The sequence below is a fragment of the Lucilia cuprina genome, chromosome 5, assembly GCF_022045245.1.
Source record: "Lucilia cuprina isolate Lc7/37 chromosome 5, ASM2204524v1, whole genome shotgun sequence".
NCBI classification, from domain to species: domain Eukaryota; kingdom Metazoa; phylum Arthropoda; class Insecta; order Diptera; family Calliphoridae; genus Lucilia; species Lucilia cuprina.
In genome coordinates, this window is record NC_060953.1 from 49,649,183 (window position 1) to 49,671,880 (window position 22,698).

The following is a 22,698-nucleotide window of genomic DNA, read 5'->3' on the forward strand; positions in this document are numbered from 1 at the left end:
CAAAATTAATACTGCTACTAGTAGCAACAAACAGGAAGCGGAAGTGCAAAGAAAAAAAAAATAATAAAACGAAAACAAACAGAAAATATGAGTTGGTGTATAGTGATGAGTTGGTTACAACTTTGTTGTATTTGCAGTAGTGGCAATACTATTTCTCCCATTTTTATTTCAGTTTTCTGTGGCTTTTTTATTGCCTGCAACATTAATGGCCTGGCTGGCATACACGACAACAATGAATTTTATAATAAACTATAACCGAATGAAATGCAAAAAAAAAAAACATCACACAGAGTGGATGAGACATGGTATATGAAAAAAAATATGCAAAAAAAACAAGCCCCAGAAAAATATGAAAAATAATATACAAACATTAAGTACTACAACACCATTTCCGGTCTGGTTTTTACCAACAATAACAACAACAAAACAAATAGAATAAAAAACAAACAGGAATATAATTTTGTATTTAATTATGCATTTAAAAGTTATAGAGGATGGTAATTATTATATGGTTTACATAAAAAGCAAACATGGAAAGTATATGTACGGTTAAAGCAAAGTTAAAGTGCTTAAAGGGTTTTTAATATCCCCAACTGTTTGCATAACAGAGAGGTAAAACTAAGAAAAACCATTTCTATGTTAACCTCCCGGAAAAAAGCATTTTAGTAAATGCTTTAAAATTACATTTCCCAGTTCTAGTTTAGTTGTAGTTCAGTTCTAGTTCAGTTTTAGTTCAGTTCTAGTTCAGTTCTGTTTCAGTTCTAGTTCAGTTCTGGTTCAATTCTAGTTCAGTTCTGGTTCAATTCTAGTTCAGTTCTAGTTCTGTTCTAGTTCAGTTGTAGTTCAGTTCTAGTTCAGTTCTAGTTCAGTTCTAGTTCAGTTCTAGTTCAGTTCTAGTTCAGTTCTAGTTCAGTTCTAGTTCAGTTCTAGTTCAGTTCTAGTTCAGTTCTAGTTCAGTTCTAGTTCAGTTCTAGTTCAGTTCTAGTTCAGTTCTAGTTCAGTTCTAGTTCAGTTCTAGTTCAGTTCTAGTTCAGTTCTAGTTCAATGCTAGTTCAGTTTTAAAACATATATTTTGGAAAAAATGTTAATAAAAAATTTCGAATAAAAAATAATTTAGGTAAACTTTTTCTTTATGACAGTATTTTATGTTAATTTTGCAAATGGTGTCCAAAAAAATCAATTTTCATCTATCAAGATACATATTTCACAACCATACATTTACAATAGTGATCATCATTAATAATAATAAATACACTAAAGTAATTTCGAAAGCGAAAATAAGAGAAAATCAGCGAATACATATAAGTAAAAGACGAAAAACAAAAGAATTGTATCACTAAATTAATTCTTATTCGTTCAATCTTTTTGCATTTTTGCTTTTTAACTCATTACTGTAATAAGTCGTTAGCAATATTGTTGTTACAGTAGCTACATCATTATCAACAGTAGCAGTAGTAACATTGTTATTTAGCAACATAATAATCATTATGATATTGATTGTTGTTTTCTTATATTTCTTTATGTTTTTTACCCTGAAAGATTTCTTTTGTCTTGTAAATTTTTATAAAATTCCATTGATTACATAGAGTTGTATATACATACATATTTTTGTTTCTTTTATTTATTACACTGCAGATTTTTCGTTAACTACTTTGTTGCTGTTTTCAACTGAGAAATATGCATTGTTTTTTAGTCTCTTTCAATTAGTTTTTTGGTTATTTCTGAGAAATAAACTCTTCAATGAATTTTAGTTAGTTTATATTATTCTTCTCTATATATATCTATAAAACCCTTTTCGATTTTAAAGAGATTTTATTAAGTAACATAACGAGATACGAAACAAAATTTTATTGAGTAACATAACGAAATATGACAATAGTACAAGTTATCTGGGTCCTTATTAAAACTTTAGACATAAAATGGTTAAAAAGTGTGTAATAAAAAAAGGTGAAATTCCTCTTTTGGAGAGTAAATATAAATTGTTTCAAACCTCAGTTTTCTAAGTTTATGTTGTTGGCTATAAAAGAGTATATTTTTTTAACTAGAAAGAAGGTGATCGATTCGATATTTTACGTATGATTGACATAGTCACTTAAATAATAATATCAATCATACGCATCATATCAACTGGGAAATATCGCAATAAACTGGAAACATTATTTTTTTTTTCTAAAAAAAAAAACAAAAATAAGAGAAAATTTTAAAACCTTTCTATAAAAAGAATAATTTGAGAAATATTCAATTTTTTTTTTCTAAAAAAATATTTTGTTTTCAAAAATTTCCAATAAAAGAGATTTTTTTAAGAATTTCCAATAAAAATAGAATGTCAGGAAACTTTATTATAAAAAGAAGAATTTTTCAGAAAATAAATTTTAAAAATTTGGATAATAAAGAGAAAATTTTTATATAAAATATTTCAAAATTGTTTTTAAGAAAATAAAATTTCCACAATATTCCTTAAGAAGGAAAAAGTGGAAAATTTTGTGTAGAAAAGAGAAAACTTTAAAATGTTTTACAAAAAATATAAAATTTGAAAATTTTCTTTAAGAAAAAGGAAATTTTTTACAATTATTTATAAAAAAAATCTAAAATTTTTTAAATTTTCTTAAGTCAAAGAGAGTAAATTTTTTAAATCTTCTATAAGAAAAAGAGACAATGTTTAAAATTTTATTTATAAAAAAACTAAAAAAAAATACTCCTTAAGCGGAGAAAATGTCATTAATTTCCTTTAAAAAACGATCATTTCTAATAGTAGATAATGACGAAAATTTTCTATAAAAATGTAAAAATTTTGCAAATTGTCCTTGAGAAGAAAAGTTTAGAAAAGTTAGTTTTCTTAAGTAGAGAAAAATTTGATAAGTTTCTATAAAAATATAAAAATAATTTTAAAATTAAAAATTTCGAAAATTCTATATAAAAATAGAGAAAATTTTCTTAAAATAATATCTAAGGAAAAAAAAAATAAAGGAAAAAATTTTACGATTTTTTATAGAATTGAGAGATAAATTGGGCATTTTTTTAAGAAAGAAACATTTTCAATAATTTTATTTTAAAAATGAAAAATAATACTTAAGAAGAGAAAATGTCAAAAATTGACTATAAAAATGTGAAAATTCGAAAATTGCTCTTAAGAAGAGAAAAATTCAAAAATTTTATGAAGGTTCAGAAGAAGTCTTTTTTATATAAAAACCTTTTTTTTAAAAAAAAACAGTGTCAATAATTATATAACGTTATAAAACATTTCTAAATCATTCCTTAGAAAAGAAAATTTGAAGTTTTAAAAAAATATATAAAATTTCTCAGATTTCTATAAAAAAGAGGCACAAATTTTCCATAGAAGAAGAAAATTATAAATATTTTTCTTAGAAAGTTTTTTTTTTAAGAACAGAAAATTTTCTATAAAAAGGACCCATTTAAAGATTTTTTATTAAAAATTAAAATTTTTATAGAAAATAAATTTTTTTAGAAGTTTGTATAATCAAAAGTGAAGATTTCGTAGATATTTTTAACATTTTCTTTAAGTTAAAATTTTAACAAGTTTTTATTTGTTAGAAAATATTTTATAAAAAGAAATTTTTTTAAAATAAAATAGTTTATAAAAAATTTTACAAAATAGAGAATTTAAAAAAATATCTTTAAACTTTAGTATTTTGAATTTCTTAATCTTTGTTATTCTTAATAGTGGGATTTTTTTAATTTTCTTTTACATTGTTATTTAAGTCTCTTGGATGTTTCCGTTTTCCTTTTGTCCAATTTTTATACTATTTTTTAATCAATTGCGTTTTCTGTTTCTGTTTCAATGATTTAACTACAACAATGTACATGGTACATACATAGCTATATATTTTTAAGCTGTAAACAAGTAAGAAAGTATAGTCGGGCATGGCCGACCATATGATACCCTACACCATGAGTATATTTTTACAATTTTTACTTTTATAATTTTTTTTTTTGTAAAGAAACTGAAAGAAGGTGATCGATTCGATATTTTACGTATGATTGACATAGTCACTTAAATAATAATATCAATCATACGCATCATATCAACTGGGAAATATCGCAATAAACTGGAAACATTATTTTTTTTTTCTAAAAAAAAAACAAAAATAAGAGAAAATTTTAAAACCTTTCTATAAAAAGAATAATTTGAGAAATATTCAATTTTTTTTTTCTAAAAAAATATTTTGTTTTCAAAAATTTCCAATAAAAGAGATTTTTTTAAGAATTTCCAATAAAAATAGAATGTCAGGAAACTTTATTATAAAAAGAAGAATTTTTCAGAAAATAAATTTTAAAAATTTGGATAATAAAGAGAAAATTTTTATATAAAATATTTCAAAATTGTTTTTAAGAAAATAAAATTTCCACAATATTCCTTAAGAAGGAAAAAGTGGAAAATTTTGTGTAGAAAAGAGAAAACTTTAAAATGTTTTACAAAAAATATAAAATTTGAAAATTTTCTTTAAGAAAAAGGAAATTTTTTACAATTATTTATAAAAAAAATCTAAAATTTTTTAAATTTTCTTAAGTCAAAGAGAGTAAATTTTTTAAATCTTCTATAAGAAAAGAGACAATGTTTAAAATTTTATTTATAAAAAAACTAAAAAAAAATACTCCTTAAGCGGAGAAAATGTCATTAATTTCCTTTAAAAAACGATCATTTCTAATAGTAGATAATGACGAAAATTTTCTATAAAAATGTAAAAATTTTGCAAATTGTCCTTGAGAAGAAAAGTTTAGAAAAGTTAGTTTTCTTAAGTAGAGAAAAATTTGATAAGTTTCTATAAAAATATAAAAATAATTTTAAAATTAAAAATTTCGAAAATTCTATATAAAAATAGAGAAAATTTTCTTAAAATAATATCTAAGGAAAAAAAAAATAAAGGAAAAAATTTTACGATTTTTTATAGAATTGAGAGATAAATTGGGCATTTTTTTAAGAAAGAAACATTTTCAATAATTTTATTTTAAAAATGAAAAATAATACTTAAGAAGAGAAAATGTCAAAAATTGACTATAAAAATGTGAAAATTCGAAAATTGCTCTTAAGAAGAGAAAAATTCAAAAATTTTATGAAGGTTCAGAAGAAGTCTTTTTTATATAAAAACCTTTTTTTTTAAAAAAAACAGTGTCAATAATTATATAACGTTATAAAACATTTCTAAATCATTCCTTAGAAAAGAAAATTTGAAGTTTTAAAAAAATATATAAAATTTCTCAGATTTCTATAAAAAAGAGGCACAAATTTTCCATAGAAGAAGAAAATTATAAATATTTTTCTTAGAAAGTTTTTTTTTTAAGAACAGAAAATTTTCTATAAAAAGGACCCATTTAAAGATTTTTTATTAAAAATTAAAATTTTTATAGAAAATAAATTTTTTTAGAAGTTTGTATAATCAAAAGTGAAGATTTCGTAGATATTTTTAACATTTTCTTTAAGTTAAAATTTTAACAAGTTTTTATTTGTTAGAAAATATTTTATAAAAAGAAATTTTTTTAAAATAAAATAGTTTATAAAAAATTTTACAAAATAGAGAATTTAAAAAAATATCTTTAAACTTTAGTATTTTGAATTTCTTAATCTTTGTTATTCTTAATAGTGGGATTTTTTTAATTTTCTTTTACATTGTTATTTAAGTCTCTTGGATGTTTCCGTTTTCCTTTTGTCCAATTTTTATACTATTTTTTAATCAATTGCGTTTTCTGTTTCTGTTTCAATGATTTAACTACAACAATGTACATGGTACATACATAGCTATATATTTTTAAGCTGTAAACAAGTAAGAAAGTATAGTCGGGCATGGCCGACCATATGATACCCTACACCATGAGTATATTTTTACAATTTTTACTTTTATAATTTTTTTTTTTGTAAAGAAACTTTTACGTTGAATATTACCATAATTCTAAAATATTTAAGCCATTTATTGATAAAAAACTAAAATTTCTAAATGAGGCTTTATATAGGTCAAATATGGGCCGATCCTCGGTAAATTTGGGAAAAGGATATATTTCTAAATAACAGTTAGTTTTGTTGAGTTTCATTGCGATACAAATGGTTACAAGTCAATTTTAGACGTTTAAGTCATTTTTTGAAGGGGGGTTTGTATGGGGGCTATGGTCAAATATAGGCTGATCCTTACGAAAATCTGCAGTATCATTTATACTTATATAAAACTTATTTGTGCCAATTTTTAGAAAGATAACAGAATATTTGGCGTAATTATAGCATAAAAAGTTCAAATCGGGAGGTACGGTTGTATGGGGGCTAGGTGAAATAATGGACCGATTTCAACCATTTTCAATAGGCTTCGTCCTTGTGCCAAAAAACATGCTTGGTCCAAATTTCATCAAATTATCTTGAAAATTGCGGCCTGTACCTTGCGCACAAGGTTTACATGGACAGCCAGCCAGCCAGCCGGACAGACGGACGGACGGATGGACGGACGGACATGTCTTAATCGACTCAAAAAATGATTCTGAATCGATCGGTATACTTTAAGGTGGGTATTGGACCAATATTTTTGTATGTTACAAACATCAGCACAAACTTATAATACCCTCCCCACTATAGTGGTGTAGGGTATAAAAACAATTCATTGCTAAAGCTGTGAACAACAAAAAAAAAGTCAATTGTCTTAAGACAATAACAATCTCATTTTATTTTCAATCATTATTTTTTCGTTGCAAAACATTAAAGAAATTCTTTTCATGTTTTTTATAGTTTTTTCTTTTTTTTAACAGAAAAGAAATATGCTTAGTATCATGAACATGAAAATAATGATTATAAGCATTGATTTGTCCCTTTCTTTTTGTTGAGCTCTTTGTTTTTGTTCGACCAATATTATTTTTATATATACGAAAGGGAATAATGTATTTTTTTTCATTTACACACTCACTCTCTATTTTGCTCTAGCTCTCTTTGAAGGTTTTTATCTATACAAAAGTATATAAACATATGTATGTATATGTGTATGTCCTTTCCTTGTTTGTGTGGGTTTTAGGGATTTTTATTTTTTTTTTATTTTTTATTTTTAGGTTTTAATTAAGTAGTTTTCTTTGATTTTTTGTTTATGTTTAGAAGAGAATGTTTAAATTGGAGTTTGGGTAATATTTTGTTTTAATTAATTTGTTGGAAATGAAATTTTATCAAAGGACATTAAAGTGAAAAACAAAAATTGTTATTTTTTGTAATTTTCAATATAATTTTAAATTTAAAACTAAAAGTTTTCAAATGAAAGGCAATTAGTTTCAACATGTATAATAACAAAATGTTTTTAATTATATTTTTCATTTTCTAATAATACATTTTTTTGTTTAGCATACTTTTTAAATACCAAAAAAAAATCTTCTTTATAATTCTTTAGCAATTATTTGCAAGACAATATTATTTAATGGAGAGAAAAACAAAGTTTCTTACCAAAAAAAAAAAACAAAAAAAAATAGTATTAAACTTGACATTTGATTTTGGGTATTATTTTATCTTTTATTTTTCGTAAGAAAATAATTTCCATAAAAATTCCTGTTTGTTCCAGCAATAGTATGAAATTTGATTTTTATGTTATTTTCTAATGTTTCCTTCTCAACAAATCTCAATAACAAAATAACAATGAGTAAAAAGAAAATTCATTGAAATTCAAAACTGTTTTAAATTAAATTTTCCTGCCAATCGGTCGCCTTCTCTATAGCAATAAAAATAAAAGTCCATAACAATACAATTTGGTATCCGAAAGGAAAATATATATATTTGAGAGAATTTTTTGTAGTTTAATTTTTCCAAAGATAATGACAAACAAAGTGCATTCGCAAATTATTAAGAAACGTGAGCTCAGTAGACTGTATAAACAAATGATGAAACTTTTGTGAAGAAAGTTAGAAAGTAACGAATTTGTATAGCTTTATATTTTTGGAATATCTTTAAATAAAAATTTTTTATAAAAAAAAAGTTTTCAAAAATATACTATTAAAATTATTCAAAAAAAAAATATAAATTTGAGACGAAAAGGAAATTTTCACTTAATTCTAATATAAAATATTTTAAAATTTTCCCCTAAAACTATTATGTAGAGCGAACTCTTCTCTAAAACTTTCTATAAATTGACAACTCTACTCTAAAACATTCTTTAAAATGAGAAATATCTTTAAAATTTTCTATAAAAAGACTTTTTACTCGATAAAAGGACAACTATCTCGAAAATCTGTTACAAAATGAGAATTTTCTCGAAAATCTGCTTAAAGAGAGAATGTTCTCGAAAATAAGCTATAAAGAGAGAAGATTCTCAAAAAATGCTTATAAAAAAAATATTCTCAAAAATCTGCTGTAAAGGGAGAATTCTCTCAAACAAATTCTACAAAAAGAGAATTCTCTCAAAAATTTTATGTAAGAAGATAATTATCAAGAAAATCTGTTACAAAATGAGAATTTTTCTGAAAATATGTTTAAAGAGAGAATTTTCTCGAAAATCTGCTTAAAGAGAGAATTTTCTCGAAAATCTACTTAATGAGAGAATTTTTTCGAAAATGTGCTCAAAAATTTTCTATTAAAGAAGAGACAAGATTCTCGAAAATCTGCTGTAAATAGAGAATTCTCTCAAAAATTTCTACAAAGAGAGAATTTTATGAAAAATTTTATATAAAAGGATAATGTCTCCAAAATCTGTTACAAAATGAGGATTTTCTCGAAATCTACTTAAGAGAGAATTTTCTCGAAAATCTACCTAAAGAGAGAATTTTCTCGAAAATGTGCTATAAAGAGAGGAGATTCTCAAAAATTGTCTATAAAAAAATAAATTATTCTCGAAAATCTGTGGAAATTAAAGCATTCTCTCAAAAATTTTCTACGAAGAGAGAATTCTCTCAAAATTTTCTACACAGAGAATTTTATCAAAAATTTTCTATAAAAAGAGAATTTTATCAAAAATTTTCTATAAAAAGAGAATTTTATCAAAAATTTTCTATAAAAAGAGAATTTTTTCAAAAATGATCTATAAAAGATAGTTTTCTCGAAAATTTTCTATAAAGAGAGGATTTTCTCATTAATTTTTATAAAAGAGATTTTTTTCTTAAAAGAATATTTTTCGTATATTTACTGTAAGTAGATATTTTTCTAAAAAAATCTAAAAATGAATTTTCTATAAAAAGAGAATTTTCAGAATAATTTTCTATAAAAAGAGATTTTTTTTAAATTTTCTATAAATAGAGACTTTTTTAAAAATTTTCTAGAAAATGATAATTTTTTAAGAAATTTTCTATAAAAAAAGAATTTTTCTAAAATTTTCTTTAAAAAGCGAAAAAGGGAGTTTTCTCGACAATTTTCTATAAAGAAAGGATTTTCTCATTAATTTTTTATAAAAAGAGAATTTTTTCTTAAAAGAATATTTTTCGTATATAAATAGATAATTTTCTAAAAAAAATTCTATAAATAGATAACTTTCTATAAAAAGGAATTTTTTGAAAATATTTCTATCAAAAGAGAATTTTCTGAATAATTTTCTATAAAAATAGAATTTTTTAAAAATTTTCTAAAATTATATAATTTTCTTAAAAATTTTCTAGAAAATGATAATTTTTTAAGAAATTTTCTATAAAAAGATAATTTTTCTAAAATTTTCTTAAGAAAGAGAATTTTATAGAAAATTTACTATAAAAAAGTGTTTTCTCGCACCTTTTTTTTATAAAAAAAAATATTTTTTTCTGTGAAAACTTGTATAGAAATCGTAAACATTTTTTTTAAGTTTCTCTGAAGTATTTTGTAAAAAAAGACATTTTTGAGCTTTAAAACACTAAATTTTTTTTAGAAAATACCAAGCTTTCGTTAGAAAAGGCTGAGCTTTACTTTTAACTAAATTAAAGTTTAAAATCATAAAGCTTTCTTTATGAATTAATGTTTAAGCTAAAAAGTGTCTATGAAATGTAAAGCTTGAAAAGGAGAAGATTTATTTAAGTTTGGAAAATTTTATTTTAATGAAAGTATTTTTCAAGAAAATCAATTTTTTAGTATAAAGCTTGACAATTGTATCAACAATACGTATAATTTTAAGTAAAGTCTCCAACATATTGCACAACTATACAATTTATATACTCTAAAATAAAACACCAAGAAAAAACATTCAACAATCTTGCACAGAAGTCCTCTAGAGGCAGACAAAGAAAAACCATACAAGAATAAGACAAATTATATAAAATCATTTACAAGCACAAAAGAATAAATGAAAATAATACTATTCTCGTATATAATAAAATTGAGTGCAGAAAATAAGAAAAAATACAAAAAAAAAATAAATTGAAAACAGAAATTCAGCGACAAACTCCATTACAATTGCAGAAAAACTTATAAAATAAATAAAATAGAATGCAGTAGTGAAACAACAAAAACAATAATGTGAGCTTGAACTGATAAGTATAGAAATTAAAACAAGAAAATTCTATGTTTAAGTAGTAGTGAAGTGAACATAAAAAAATGAAGTAGTGAAGGGAAGAATCTTTACCCGAACTGCCATCTGGCCGATCTCTTAAATCTTGTAGTTCACGCAAAGCTTTGAGTTCATCTAAAGTGTTTTTTTATAGTTATGTTTATATATTTTTTTATTTTTACAAATAAGTTCAGGGTTATTTTTGGTGTAGGTGAGGGAAACATAAAAAATGAATGGTTAGTTTTACATTATTTTACAGACAAGTTGAAGGATACATTTTTTTACATAAAACTTGACATAATAAAATTAGCCAGTTAATGATTGTTTAATAACAAATACTTTTTAAGAAATATTTTCATAAAAAAAAACAAATTTATACATACCCGGTCTTCCATAGTAGGAGGCATCACCATAATAACCATTACGACTTTCCATGCCAGGTTCTCCTTTGGGTCCCGATATTGTTAGGCCAGGCATACCTGGTGGACCGGGTGGTCCAGGTGGTCCTGGTGGTCCCGGCATAGGAACATATTGTACACCTTCTCCTGCTGCTGCCGGCAAACCAGGTGGTCCCGGCATACCATCACGACCATCTTGTCCTCTATCACCTTTATCACCTTTGGGCTTTAGTTAAGATTTGAGAAAAAAAGTTATTTTGGTAAATTTTATTTTTTTCGAAAAAGCTATCAATGTTATTAAAGTTATTTAAATAAATATTAAAAAACAAGTAATAAGACTATTTTTGAATAAATACTTAAGGGATTTAGAATAGAAGAATATATATGTATTAGTTTGAGCTTTTTAACTTATAAGTCGTTTTGTGTTTTAACCATGTTTTAGAATTATTAAATAATTGCTTGGTTAATTCCCCAAACGACAATAGTCTCAACCAAAGTGCTACAATTTGTTTTCATATATACGAGGGTGAGTATGTATGTATGTTTGCTTGTTTGTATGTATATTATTGTCAATTAGTTGCAAACAACAAGTCATAACATGTTTACAGTGGAAACATGAGAAGATAAAAACATTAATAGATACATTTAAGTTTTTGCTCTGGAGATTTAGAAACATCCGAAAGTGGAAATGGTGAATGTTTCCTTATTGAACATTTTTTTAATTTTTACCTTTGAAAGGTGTTTGGAATTTCATCTTTTGTTTAATAATAATAAAGCTTTTAACAAAAACAATTTAACAAATGAAATTTTTAGCTTTAAAGTAAATAATTTTATTTTTGTGTAAGTTAAATCTTCAGTTATTGAGCTTTGAATTGGAGCTCTTTAGAGATCAATCATCATTTTGAACTTTACATATTTCCAAATTCTTTTAAATACAACTACATTTGATTTATTTTATGCGATCGATTTACTGTATTTGGATCTTTAAGTTTATTTATCCATCTATATCCTTTATAAAATGTTGAGCTTTAAAGCACAGCAATTTTAACCATAATCACAATCTATCGATGTTTTTTTCTATAAAGTAATCCATTTACTTTTACGAATTTTAAGCTTTTTTTAATTTGGCTTTAAATTGACCTGTTTTCTCCATGAAAGAATAGCTTTAAAGTGACAACTTGCTTTAAGATATTGTGAGCTTTAAATCTATAAATTTTCGGTATACTTCCTTTAAAAAGTTTAAGCTTAAAGCTTTTATTGATTTACTTTTTTAGCTTTAAATTGGCCCGTTTTCTTTAGGAAAGGGATAGCTTTAAAGTGACAACTTGCTTTAAGAAATTGTGAGCTTCAAATGTATAAGTTTTCGGTATACTTCCTTTAAAAAGTTTAAGCTTAAAGCTTTTATTGATTTACTTTTTTTGGAGCTTTTAAGTATGTTATTTATACATTAATTTCTTTTTAATATTTAAAGCAATACAATTTTATGCATAAACGCAATCCATTGTGGTTTTGTCCATTTAATTTTGGAAATTGTGGGCTTTTAAAAAAATTGAGCTTTAGTAAAATTTGAGTTTTTAATTGACCCGTTTTCTTTAGGAAAGGGATAGCTTTGAAGTGACAATTTGCGTTAAGAAATTGTGAGATTTAAATCAATAAGTTTTCTAAATATTTTCTTTAAAAAAAATAAGTTCAAAGCTTTAATTGATTTATTTAATTTAGAGCCACTTTTAATAGATTTACTTTATTTGGAGCTTTAAGGTTATTTATCCATTCATTTCTTTTTATTCTTTAAAGCAATCCAATTTTAAGCTTAAACGCAATCCGTCGTGAATTTGTCCATTTGGAAATTCTGAACTTTAAAAAAAAATTGAGCTTTAAAACGATTAAATTCCTTTTACGAAAATCTGATATTTAAAACCGTTTCCATTAGGAAAAGGATCGCTTTAAATTGAAATATATTTTCTTCCAAAATATTTAAGCTTGATAGCAATCCATTAGAACTTTGAGGTTAAATACAATCTATTTGGTATTAGAGCTTTAAAGCCATTCATCTGCTTTTAGAAATTTTGAGCTTTTTATCAAACAGTTTCCTTTCTTGCCTAATAAATGTTGATTTATATAAGGAGATTTTTAGCATTAAAGAGATTCAATTGCTTTTAGAGATTTTGAGCTTTAAATTTATTCAATATCTTCCATTTCTTTTACGAAATTTTGAAGAGTTAATGTGATTATTTCTTTAATTTCGAACTTTATGTGGTCCACTTTCTTTAGAATATTTTGAGTTTCAATCGAACCAACTAATTTAGGAAGTTTTGCGTTTGAAAGTGATAAATTTAGTTAAGAAAATTTTGAACTTCAAATTAAGAAATTTCATATAGAAGATTTATATTTAAAAAAAAAAAATATTTTTTTGCGAAAAATTTTATCTTAAAATCGTTCCTTTTACTTTAGGAGATTTTAAGCTTCGAAATAAAGAATTTTGAACCTACTTGTTTTCTTTAGTAAGTTTTGAGTTTTAAAACTATCTATTTTATTAAGAAGATGTATGTGTATTTAAAACAGATTAAAAAGATGTATGATGTGTTTCAAACAATCCATTAATGTCTTTAGAGAATTTTGAATTATAAAACTAAATTTCCTTTATGATAGTTGCTGGTTTAAGCTCAAAATTTTTTAATACATTTTTCTCCACTGTTACAATCAAACTGTGCAAATCAAGACATTTATAACGGAAATAACTGCGACAACACGAAGCTTAAAACATTGACGGCAGTAACGATGCAATAATGATCATCAGGTATAATGAAAACAAGTACAGACAGTTGTTGTTTATGGACAAAATAGTACTTATTGTTGTTTAACTTAACTTCTTTGCTAATGATAAAGTATTTGACGTTTAGTAGAAAAATTTTTATTTCTAAAATTTGTATAAACTTAAACAAAACGACATAAATGTAACTTGTTACGTCACAAAAAAACACTCACAGATACTTTTATACATATTTGTCATAGCAGTATTTGTGTTCCGCTTAATAAATAAATAAATATATGTATGTATATGTACGATACCGAAGTAGCTCGTACAAGAAAACAAATAAACAAGAAAATCAACGACCAAAAACTTAACTATGCTCAGACGAAATAACGACAAACGGGAAACATGAATAGACCTATTAGTAACTTGGTTAGATTTGAACACTAAAGCAACTAAAGAGTACCAAAGAAGGAGTTAGTATGGGTTTTACTGGTAAATTGTTGCTGTTACAATTGTTGTTATCAGCAAAACACCGGAGACACTAAACAATTCGTTTGGGGAGTAGAAAATGTCATAATAACCAACCATGTTTAACAAAACATGTCCAAGACTATGAAAGGAATCAAGCGGGAAATAATACATTAACATACACACTCAAACTCATACAGTTGTTTCAATTATAAGAAAACAGTTGTTTTCTCTTCGACTTAGGGGAAGTATGAGAAATTGCTAAAGTGGAAGTGTAAGTAGAGTGGAAAAAAATTATGAAATTTTAAGGAAAGTAGTATATATGAACGAATATGTAAGTGAATTTGTAGGAGATGATCTGCAACAAAAAAAGCCTTTATAGCCTTAACATGCTTGAAACATAAATAAAATTAAGTCACAGAGCACATTGGACTTCCTATGACAAATATAGAGAAAAAATTTTATGAAATTATTTTTTTTTTTAATTTAATCTTTAAAACAGAATGGTTATATTCCCATATTTATTGTTTTTTGCAACATTATTATTAAGTCCTTTTCAAAGTGAAGTCATAATCATAAAAATTTAACCAAATTTTTTTGTTGCTTTAGTCTCTCAAGTTACCAAAATGTCTAGTATATAGTCTAGTCTATAGTCTGGTCTATAGTCTAGTCTATAGTCTAGTCTATAGTCTAATCTAGTCTATAGTCTAGTCTATAGTCTAGTCTATAGTCTAGTCTATAGTCTAGTCTATAGTCTAGTCTAGTCTATAGTCTAGTCTATAGTCTAGTCTAGTCAAGGAATCAAGCGGGAAATAATACATTAACATACACACTCAAACTCATACAGTTGTTTCAATTATAAGAAAACAGTTGTTTTCTCTTCGACTTAGGGGAAGTATGAGAAATTGCTAAAGTGGAAGTGTAAGTAGAGTGGAAAAAAATTATGAAATTTTAAGGAAAGTAGTATATATGAACGAATATGTAAGTGAATTTGTAGGAGATGATCTGCAACAAAAAAAGCCTTTATAGCCTTAACATGCTTGAAACATAAATAAAATTAAGTCACAGAGCACATTGGACTTCCTATGACAAATATAGAGAAAAAATTTTATGAAATTATTTTTTTTTTTAATTTAATCTTTAAAACAGAATGGTTATATTCCCATATTTATTGTTTTTTGCAACATTATTATTAAGTCCTTTTCAAAGTGAAGTCATAATCATAAAAATTTAACCAAATTTTTTTGTTGCTTTAGTCTCTCAAGTTACCAAAATGTCTAGTATATAGTCTAGTCTATAGTCTGGTCTATAGTCTAGTCTATAGTCTAGTCTATAGTCTAGTCTATAGTCTAGTCTAGTCTATAGTCTAGTCTATAGTCTAGTCTATAGTCTAGTCTATAGTCTAGTCTATAGTCTAGTCTATAGTCTAGTCTATAGTCTAGTCTATAGTCTAGTCTATAGTCTAGTCTATAGTCTAGTCTATAGTCTAGTATATAGTCTAGTATATAGTCCAGTCTATAGTCTAGTCTATAGTCTAGTCTATAGTCTAGTCTATAGTCTAGTCTATAGTCTAGTCTATAGTCTAGTCTATAGTCTAGTCTATAGTCTAGTCTATAGTCTAGTCTATAGTCTAGTCTATAGTCTAGTCTATAGTCTAGTCTATAGTCTAGTCTATAGTCTAGTCTATAGTCTAGTCTATAGTCTAGTCTATAGTCTAGTCTATAGTCTAGTCTATAGTCTAGTCTATAGTCTAGTCTATAGTCTAGTCTATAGTCTAGTCTATAGTCTAGTCTATAGTCTAGTCTATAGTCTAGTCTATAGTCTAGTCTATAGTCTAGTCTATAGTCTAGTCTATAGTCTAGGCTATAGTCTAGTCTATAGTCTAGTCTATAGTCTAGTCTATAGTCTAGTCTATAGTCTAGTCTATAGTCTAGTCTATAGTCTAGTCTATAGTCTAGTCTATAGTCTAGTCTATATCTAGTCTATAGTCTAGTCTATAGTCTAGTCTATAGTCTAGTCTATAGTCTAGTCTATAGTCTAGTCTATAGTCTAGTCTATAGTCTAGTCTATAGTCTAGTCTATAGTCTAGTCTATAGTCTAGTCTATAGTCTAGTCTATAGTCTAGTCTATAGTCTATAGTCTAGTCTATAGTCTAGTCTATAGTCTAGTCTATAGTCTAGTCTATAGTCTAGTCTATAGTCTAGTCTATAGTCTAGTCTATAGTCTAGTCTATAGTCTAGTCTATAGTCTAGTCTATAGTCTAGTCTATAGTCTAGTCTATATCTAGTCTATAGTCTAGTCTATAGTCTAGTCTATAGTCTAGTCTATAGTCTAGTCTATAGTCTAGTCTATAGTCTAGTCTATAGTCTAGTCTATAATCTAGTCTATAGTCTAGTCTATAGTCTAGTCTAGTCTATAGTCTAGTCTAGTCTAGTCTATAGTCTAGTCTAGTCTATAGTCTAGTCTAGTCTAGTCTAGTCTAGTCTAGTCTAGTCTAGTCTAGTCTATAGTCTAGTCTAGTCTAGTCTAGTCTATAGTCTAGTCTAGTCTAGTCTATAGTCTAGTCTAGTCTAGTCTAAAGTCTAGTTTGTCTAGTCTATAGTCTAGTTTGTCTAGTCTGTCTAGTCTATAGTCTAGTCTTTAGTTTAGTCTATAGTCTAACCTATAGTCTAGTCTATAGTCTATCCTATAGTCTAGTCTATAGTCTAGACTATAGTCTAGTCTATAGTCTAGTCTATAGTCTAGACTATAGTCTAGTCTATAGTCTAGACTATAGTCTAGTCTATAGTCTAGTCTATAGTCTAGACTATAGTCTAGTCTATAGTCTAGACTATAGTCTAGTCTATAGTCTAGTCTATAGTCTAGTCTATAGTCTAGTATATAGTCTAGTATATAGTCTAGTCTATAGTCTAGTCCATAGTCTAGTCTATAGTATAGTATATAGTCTAGTCTATAGTTTAGTCTATAGTCTAGTCTATAGTCTAGTCTATAGTCTAGTCTATAGTCTAGTCTATAATCTAGTCTAGTCAATAGTCTAGTCTATAGTCTAGTATATAGTCTAGTCAATAGTCTAGTATATAGTTTAGGCTATAGTCTAGTCTATAGCCAAATCTGTAGTATCATTTATACTCTATAGTTTAATCTACAATCCACTATGTATCTTCCTATGTGTATGTACTTATTAAAGTACTTATTGGTAAACGGGAACGGTAAGTATTTGCCTCTTGCTTATAAGGAGTCATTTTGTTTTCTGGTGTACCAAGAAAGTTACTTTAACGACCCCTTGAAGTTGTAAATGTTGCAAAATCATGTAACTAGTATGTACATATAAAACAAAGGGAAAACTTAACTTTAAGTAAAAAAAAAGAGAATACAAAAACAAATAAATACTCTTATTATACGTTTATTGCAATAAGTATTCCCTTAGCGTTTGGTCGCCAGAGTTTAAGAGGTATTTATGATAATAGCAAATGTTTAGAATGAACAAAGTAAAGACTTATTATTTTAAGAACAACCTCAAGTAGAAGACTTAAGAGTAATAAAAAAACATTATTAGGTTGGGGGAAAAAATTAAACAACAAAATAGGAAAATGTACATATGTTGCATTTATAGAAAGAGTAGAAATATAGCCAAAATACAAAAATTTTTCCGTGGAACAAAATTTAAAAGGAATGTTCTTAATAATTTTAATTTTTTAGTAGAGAACGAAAAACTATTTTGTTTTTAAAATTCGTAACTACAACCTAATAAATACAATGCGTTTTGTCGGTAGATTGTTATTTAAGTAGATACAATGACAACAATATTGCAGCAAAAGTTACATGTTTATGTTTTTCTTGTTTTTTTTTAATACTTGAATATTTTTCGAAAACAAGTAGTGTGCTGTTGATAATATTTCCGTTGTTATATACCGACAACTATGCTGTATAAATCTTGATTCTACTGTTCAAACATACACACACACATACATACGCTTATATTTAGTCCTTTAAACCAAGTAGCTAAACAGCTTGTTATAACAACAATATGTATTTATGATCTTAACTTTTTCTTACCTCATTTGCTTTATGTTCACTACTAGTTATACTTTATAAACATTGTAATGAGTTACACTTTAGATGGCATTTTTTGCATGGATATTTTTCTTAGCTTTTTACCTTTAACAGACAGACAAAAGGTTGCTTATATATATAACTATATTAAATGAAAGTGTTGGTTGATGGAATGGTGATTTGGTACTGGAGAGGAAATAACATCATTTCTACAAATGAAATCAGTTGAAAACATTTAACCTGACAACCCACCAAAACTTTATTATTAGAAAACTGGACTAAAATTATACTAGTGTTGGTTAGTTCATATATAATACTGCATATAAAACACGTTTATATATACATAGAAACATGTATACATAATGCATATGTATGTACGTATGTTTGTACATATGTGTGGCACAATAACTAAGTAAACTAAATGCGAAAAAAACTTCACTGCAGTATGTGTAAGTATATTCTGAAGTACATAAATGAGTATACATATCAGTATATACATATGTATGTATTGTAGATATTAGCCTAGCTTCTCATAAATTTGCTATTCAATATTATATGCTATTCAGCTTTGGTGAATTGTAATTTTTTTTTTTAATTTTCTTTAGCTGAATTCTGAAATATATATTCTAATTTGATTTTTCTTAACAATTGTTTACAAATAGTGTACAAAATCAAATTCAGCTAAGAAAAAGTTAGGTTTGTTTGTAATTTTAAAAACATATTATTCAGCTATGGTGAGTTGTAAATTTTAAAAAAATTTCTTTAGCTGAATTGGAAAATATATTCTCTCATTAGATTTTTCTTTCTAATTTTTACAAAAAGGGTATAAAAACCAAATTCAGCTAAGCAAATGTTATAAATTTTTGAATTTAAAGAGATAAAACTCATTTTTTTTAATTTTTTTTAGCTGAATTGGAAAATATATTCTCTTATTAGATTTTTCTTACTTAAATGAATTCTGCTTTTAATTATCAATTATCTACAATTACTTCACAAAAACAAAATTTAACTTAGCTGAATAAATCAATTTCTAAACAGAATTGCTGATAAGTTTGCAAATTTAAAAAAAATGGTTCCACACTGGTTACTATAACTAAACTATGTTCAATGTAAGAATATATTGTTATTAAAAACATACAATCATAATTTTTAATCATAATATGTTGATCTTAGAACATTGTTACCACAATCACGTTTTTTCTCTGCGTGTGCCCACCATAAAATATATCAATCGGTTCAGAATCATTTTCTGAATCAATGTAGATATGTCCGTCCGTCTGTCTGTACATGTAAACTTTGATAGCAAACAACAAGTCGAAATTTGCAAGATAATTTATTGAAATTTGACACAAACGGTTCTTTTGACTCAAGGACGAAAATGGTTAAAATCAGTTGCACTTAGAACATGGTAAGCACAATGACGTTTTTTCTCTGCGAGTGTCCACCATAAAATATATCAATAGGTTCAGAATCATTCTCTGAATCAATGTAGCTATGCTCGTCCGTCTATCTGTCCATTTTAACTTTGTTAGCAAACTACAGGTAGCAATTTGCAAGATCGTTTGTTGAAATTTGATACAAACGTTCCTTTTGACTCAAGGACGAAAATGGTTAAAATTAGTTCATTATTTCACCTAGCTCCGTACCCCACAAAATATGGCTTTTGATCCCATACAACTAAGTTTGATGTAAGTCCGAATTTTACTGGATTTCATTTAACTCAACTCCCTATACAAAGTCTTCTTCAGAAAATTATTTAAAATTCAGAAAACATAAAATCACTACGGAAAAGCTAATTGGTTTGCTAATTTAACTATTCAGCTGAGATGAATTTGGAAATTAGGAAGAATTTAAAAGGTTTTCAGATGCTCTGCAAATGTCCAGCTCTTTAAATAGTAGCTTACAGATTTATTAAGGAACTATGTGAATTGCAGGAACTGCCCAAGTGAATGAGACGCGAAAGTAATGTGTATAAAGCAAATTCACTTTTAACCAGATGTACGTAATTTTTCTCGGGTTAATTATTTTTTCTTTTTATCTTCCATAAATATTAAGGATATCCTAATGTATGTACATATTTTTGTTGGTAGTATTTACTATATAAGCTGAAGTTTTACTTCTTTTTCCATTTTCAATATTTGCAGTAGTGTGTATAAGTATGTGTACAAGTGTTTGTGTATTTGGCGTAATGAGTCTCTAAAGTAGTCAAGAAAAGTCATTTCAAGTACTATAAAAGAACAAGAGGCTTTATTAGTCGTTAAAGACTTATCACACACATATAAACTATTACACATATGTACTACAAGTGTACGTATCCCTACAGTTCGCTGTTAAAGTTGAGAACAAAAATTTTTAGTTCAGCAAACACTTATTGTATTCTATGTGATTCTTAATTGTCTCTAAATAGATTTTATCTGAGTGGGACTTCATAAAAAATCTGCTGGGATATACAAATAAAAGTATATTTACACGAAACTATCAACACACTCTTATAACGCATACATATGGACATTATATCTCTTACACAATTTCATATAAACACATACATATGTATGTTATTAATGCATGTTAAAACCCAGCAAACTTCACTACGAAAGAGTTTCCCTCTAATTTCAATATTAGGGAAATTTATTTTTATGGGTATTGCAACAACAATTTACTAATTAGGTTTATATTTTCTAACTTTTGAATCGAGCAGGATGACGATGACAATAGGAATCGAACCTCTGAGCAAAAACTGATAGACTGACACATCATCAAATTTATGATATGGAAATAAAATTGTTTATGTTTGTTGGGTAAATGTATCTTTAAAGGACATTTAATTTGATAAAGTGTGTGCTTCTTCTGGATCCATTTGAAGCTTAAAAGATGACAACAATTTCACAACAATACATGTATATTTTTTAATTTCCCTTTTTAAAAGGTTTTAATTGTTTTCTATAGTTTTTATAAACATTAAATATTAGTTTAAATTTGCAAGGGAATTGGGACTTAAAATAATACAAAATTCTCCAAAGAACATTTGGGTATAGAAAAATGTGCCAAAAATGGCTTAGACTTGATTAAAAACGAAATATAACAGGAATAAAAAATATATAAACAAAATGTCAATAAAAGGGTAAACTTTTAGAGAAATTATGTAAAAAAATTTAATACAAAAAAATTTTTCTATGAAAAAACAAGTATTGTCGTTCAAGGATGACCATATAATACCTTACATATGTTACAAATTCAAAATGTGATTAAGTTTTCATAATAAATTTAATTTTCAAAAATTTTCAATAAAAAAACATGTAAGAAATTATAGTCGGGCGAGGCCAATTATATAATACGATACATTTAAAATGTGATTCAGTTTTGATAACAAAGCATTTAAGTTGAATTAGATATAATTAAGCTATTTATTGTTAAATAAAATAGTGGACATTTAAGTAAAATTTTAAAGAAGGCTTTTTATAAGGGCTAGAGTCCATGAGGCCCTATAATTATAAAGTTCATAAGGGTCATTAAGGCTAGTATGGAAATTTTATTGAATTATCTTAAAAATTTACAGACTGGCGGGTGGACGGACGGACATAGATAAATCGACTCAGAAAATGATTTTATGCCGATAACAACAAAAGTACTTCTTATACTAATGTGGTGTAGGGTATAAAAATTTATGAATGTCTTGAACATATTTCATGAAATTCTAAACACGATAATTTTGAATTTTTTTCAAAAAAGTAACATTTTTCCAAAATTTTATACAAAACGAGAAAATTTTCAGAAATTTTGAAAATTTTCTTGAGAAATTAAAAATTTTGTTTCGAAATTTTTCTATAAAATTGAAAATTTTCTTGAGAAATCCAAAATTTTGTTTCGAAATTTTTCTATAAAATAGGATAATTTCCGAAAACTTTCTATAAAACGAGAAATTTTCTATAAAATGTTAATTTTGCAAAATGTTCTATAAACCATTTCTATAAAAGAGACATTTCTAAAAAAGTGACATTTTCTGGAAATTCTCTATTCTAAGAGAAACTTTTTGTACAAAGAAAAAAATTCTCATTTTTTTCTATTATTTTTAACAAATTAAAAAAGTTAGAGTTTACAAAAGAAAATGGCTATAAAAAGAGAAAATTTAACATAAAAAGTGAAAATTTCCACAAACATTTTGTATAAATAAAATTTCGAAAGAAAAAAGAAATTTTTTAAAAATTTTTTATAAAAATCGAAATTTTTGCCAATTTTCTATTAAGAAAAAATTGCAAATTTTCTATTAAAAGATAAATTTTCGAAAAATTTTTTATTAATGAGAAAATTTTCCGAAAATTATCTATAAAAAGAGAAATGTTTCTAAATTTTCTACAAAAAGGGAAATTTTCTTCAAAAATTTAAATTTTTCTCATAATTTTTATTAAAAGAAAAATATAGCTTAAATTTTCTTTTAAAAAGAAATATTTTTCGAAAATTATTTTGTAAAAAAGCAATTTTCTGTAAATTTTGCAAAAAAAGAAGAAAATTTGCAAAAATTGTCTTTAAAAGGGAAATTATTTTCAAAATTTAAAAAAATATAGATTTTATGTTTCATCTTACATTTTTATGAAATTTCTAAAAAAAGCAAAAA

The 22,698-nt window shown here is 25.5% G+C and overlaps 1 protein-coding gene across 12 annotated transcripts in view; it reads right to left on the bottom strand.

Moving 5' to 3' along the window:
• The window catches only part of LOC111678401 (collagen alpha-1(XVIII) chain), a 331,879-nt gene that overhangs the window by 95,959 nt on the left and 213,222 nt on the right, over positions 1-22,698 (bottom strand). For 11 of the 12 annotated variants that reach the window (XM_046953012.1, XM_046953011.1, XM_046953013.1 and 8 more), the window contains 2 exons: positions 10,796-11,036; positions 10,488-10,547 (listed from right to left, as the gene is read on the bottom strand). In XM_046953012.1, the coding sequence (XP_046808968.1) occupies positions 10,488-10,547; positions 10,796-11,036 (301 nt within the window). The remainder of the gene's footprint in view (positions 1-10,487; positions 10,548-10,795; positions 11,037-22,698) is intronic. The other variant, XM_046953017.1, reaches the window with a different exon arrangement.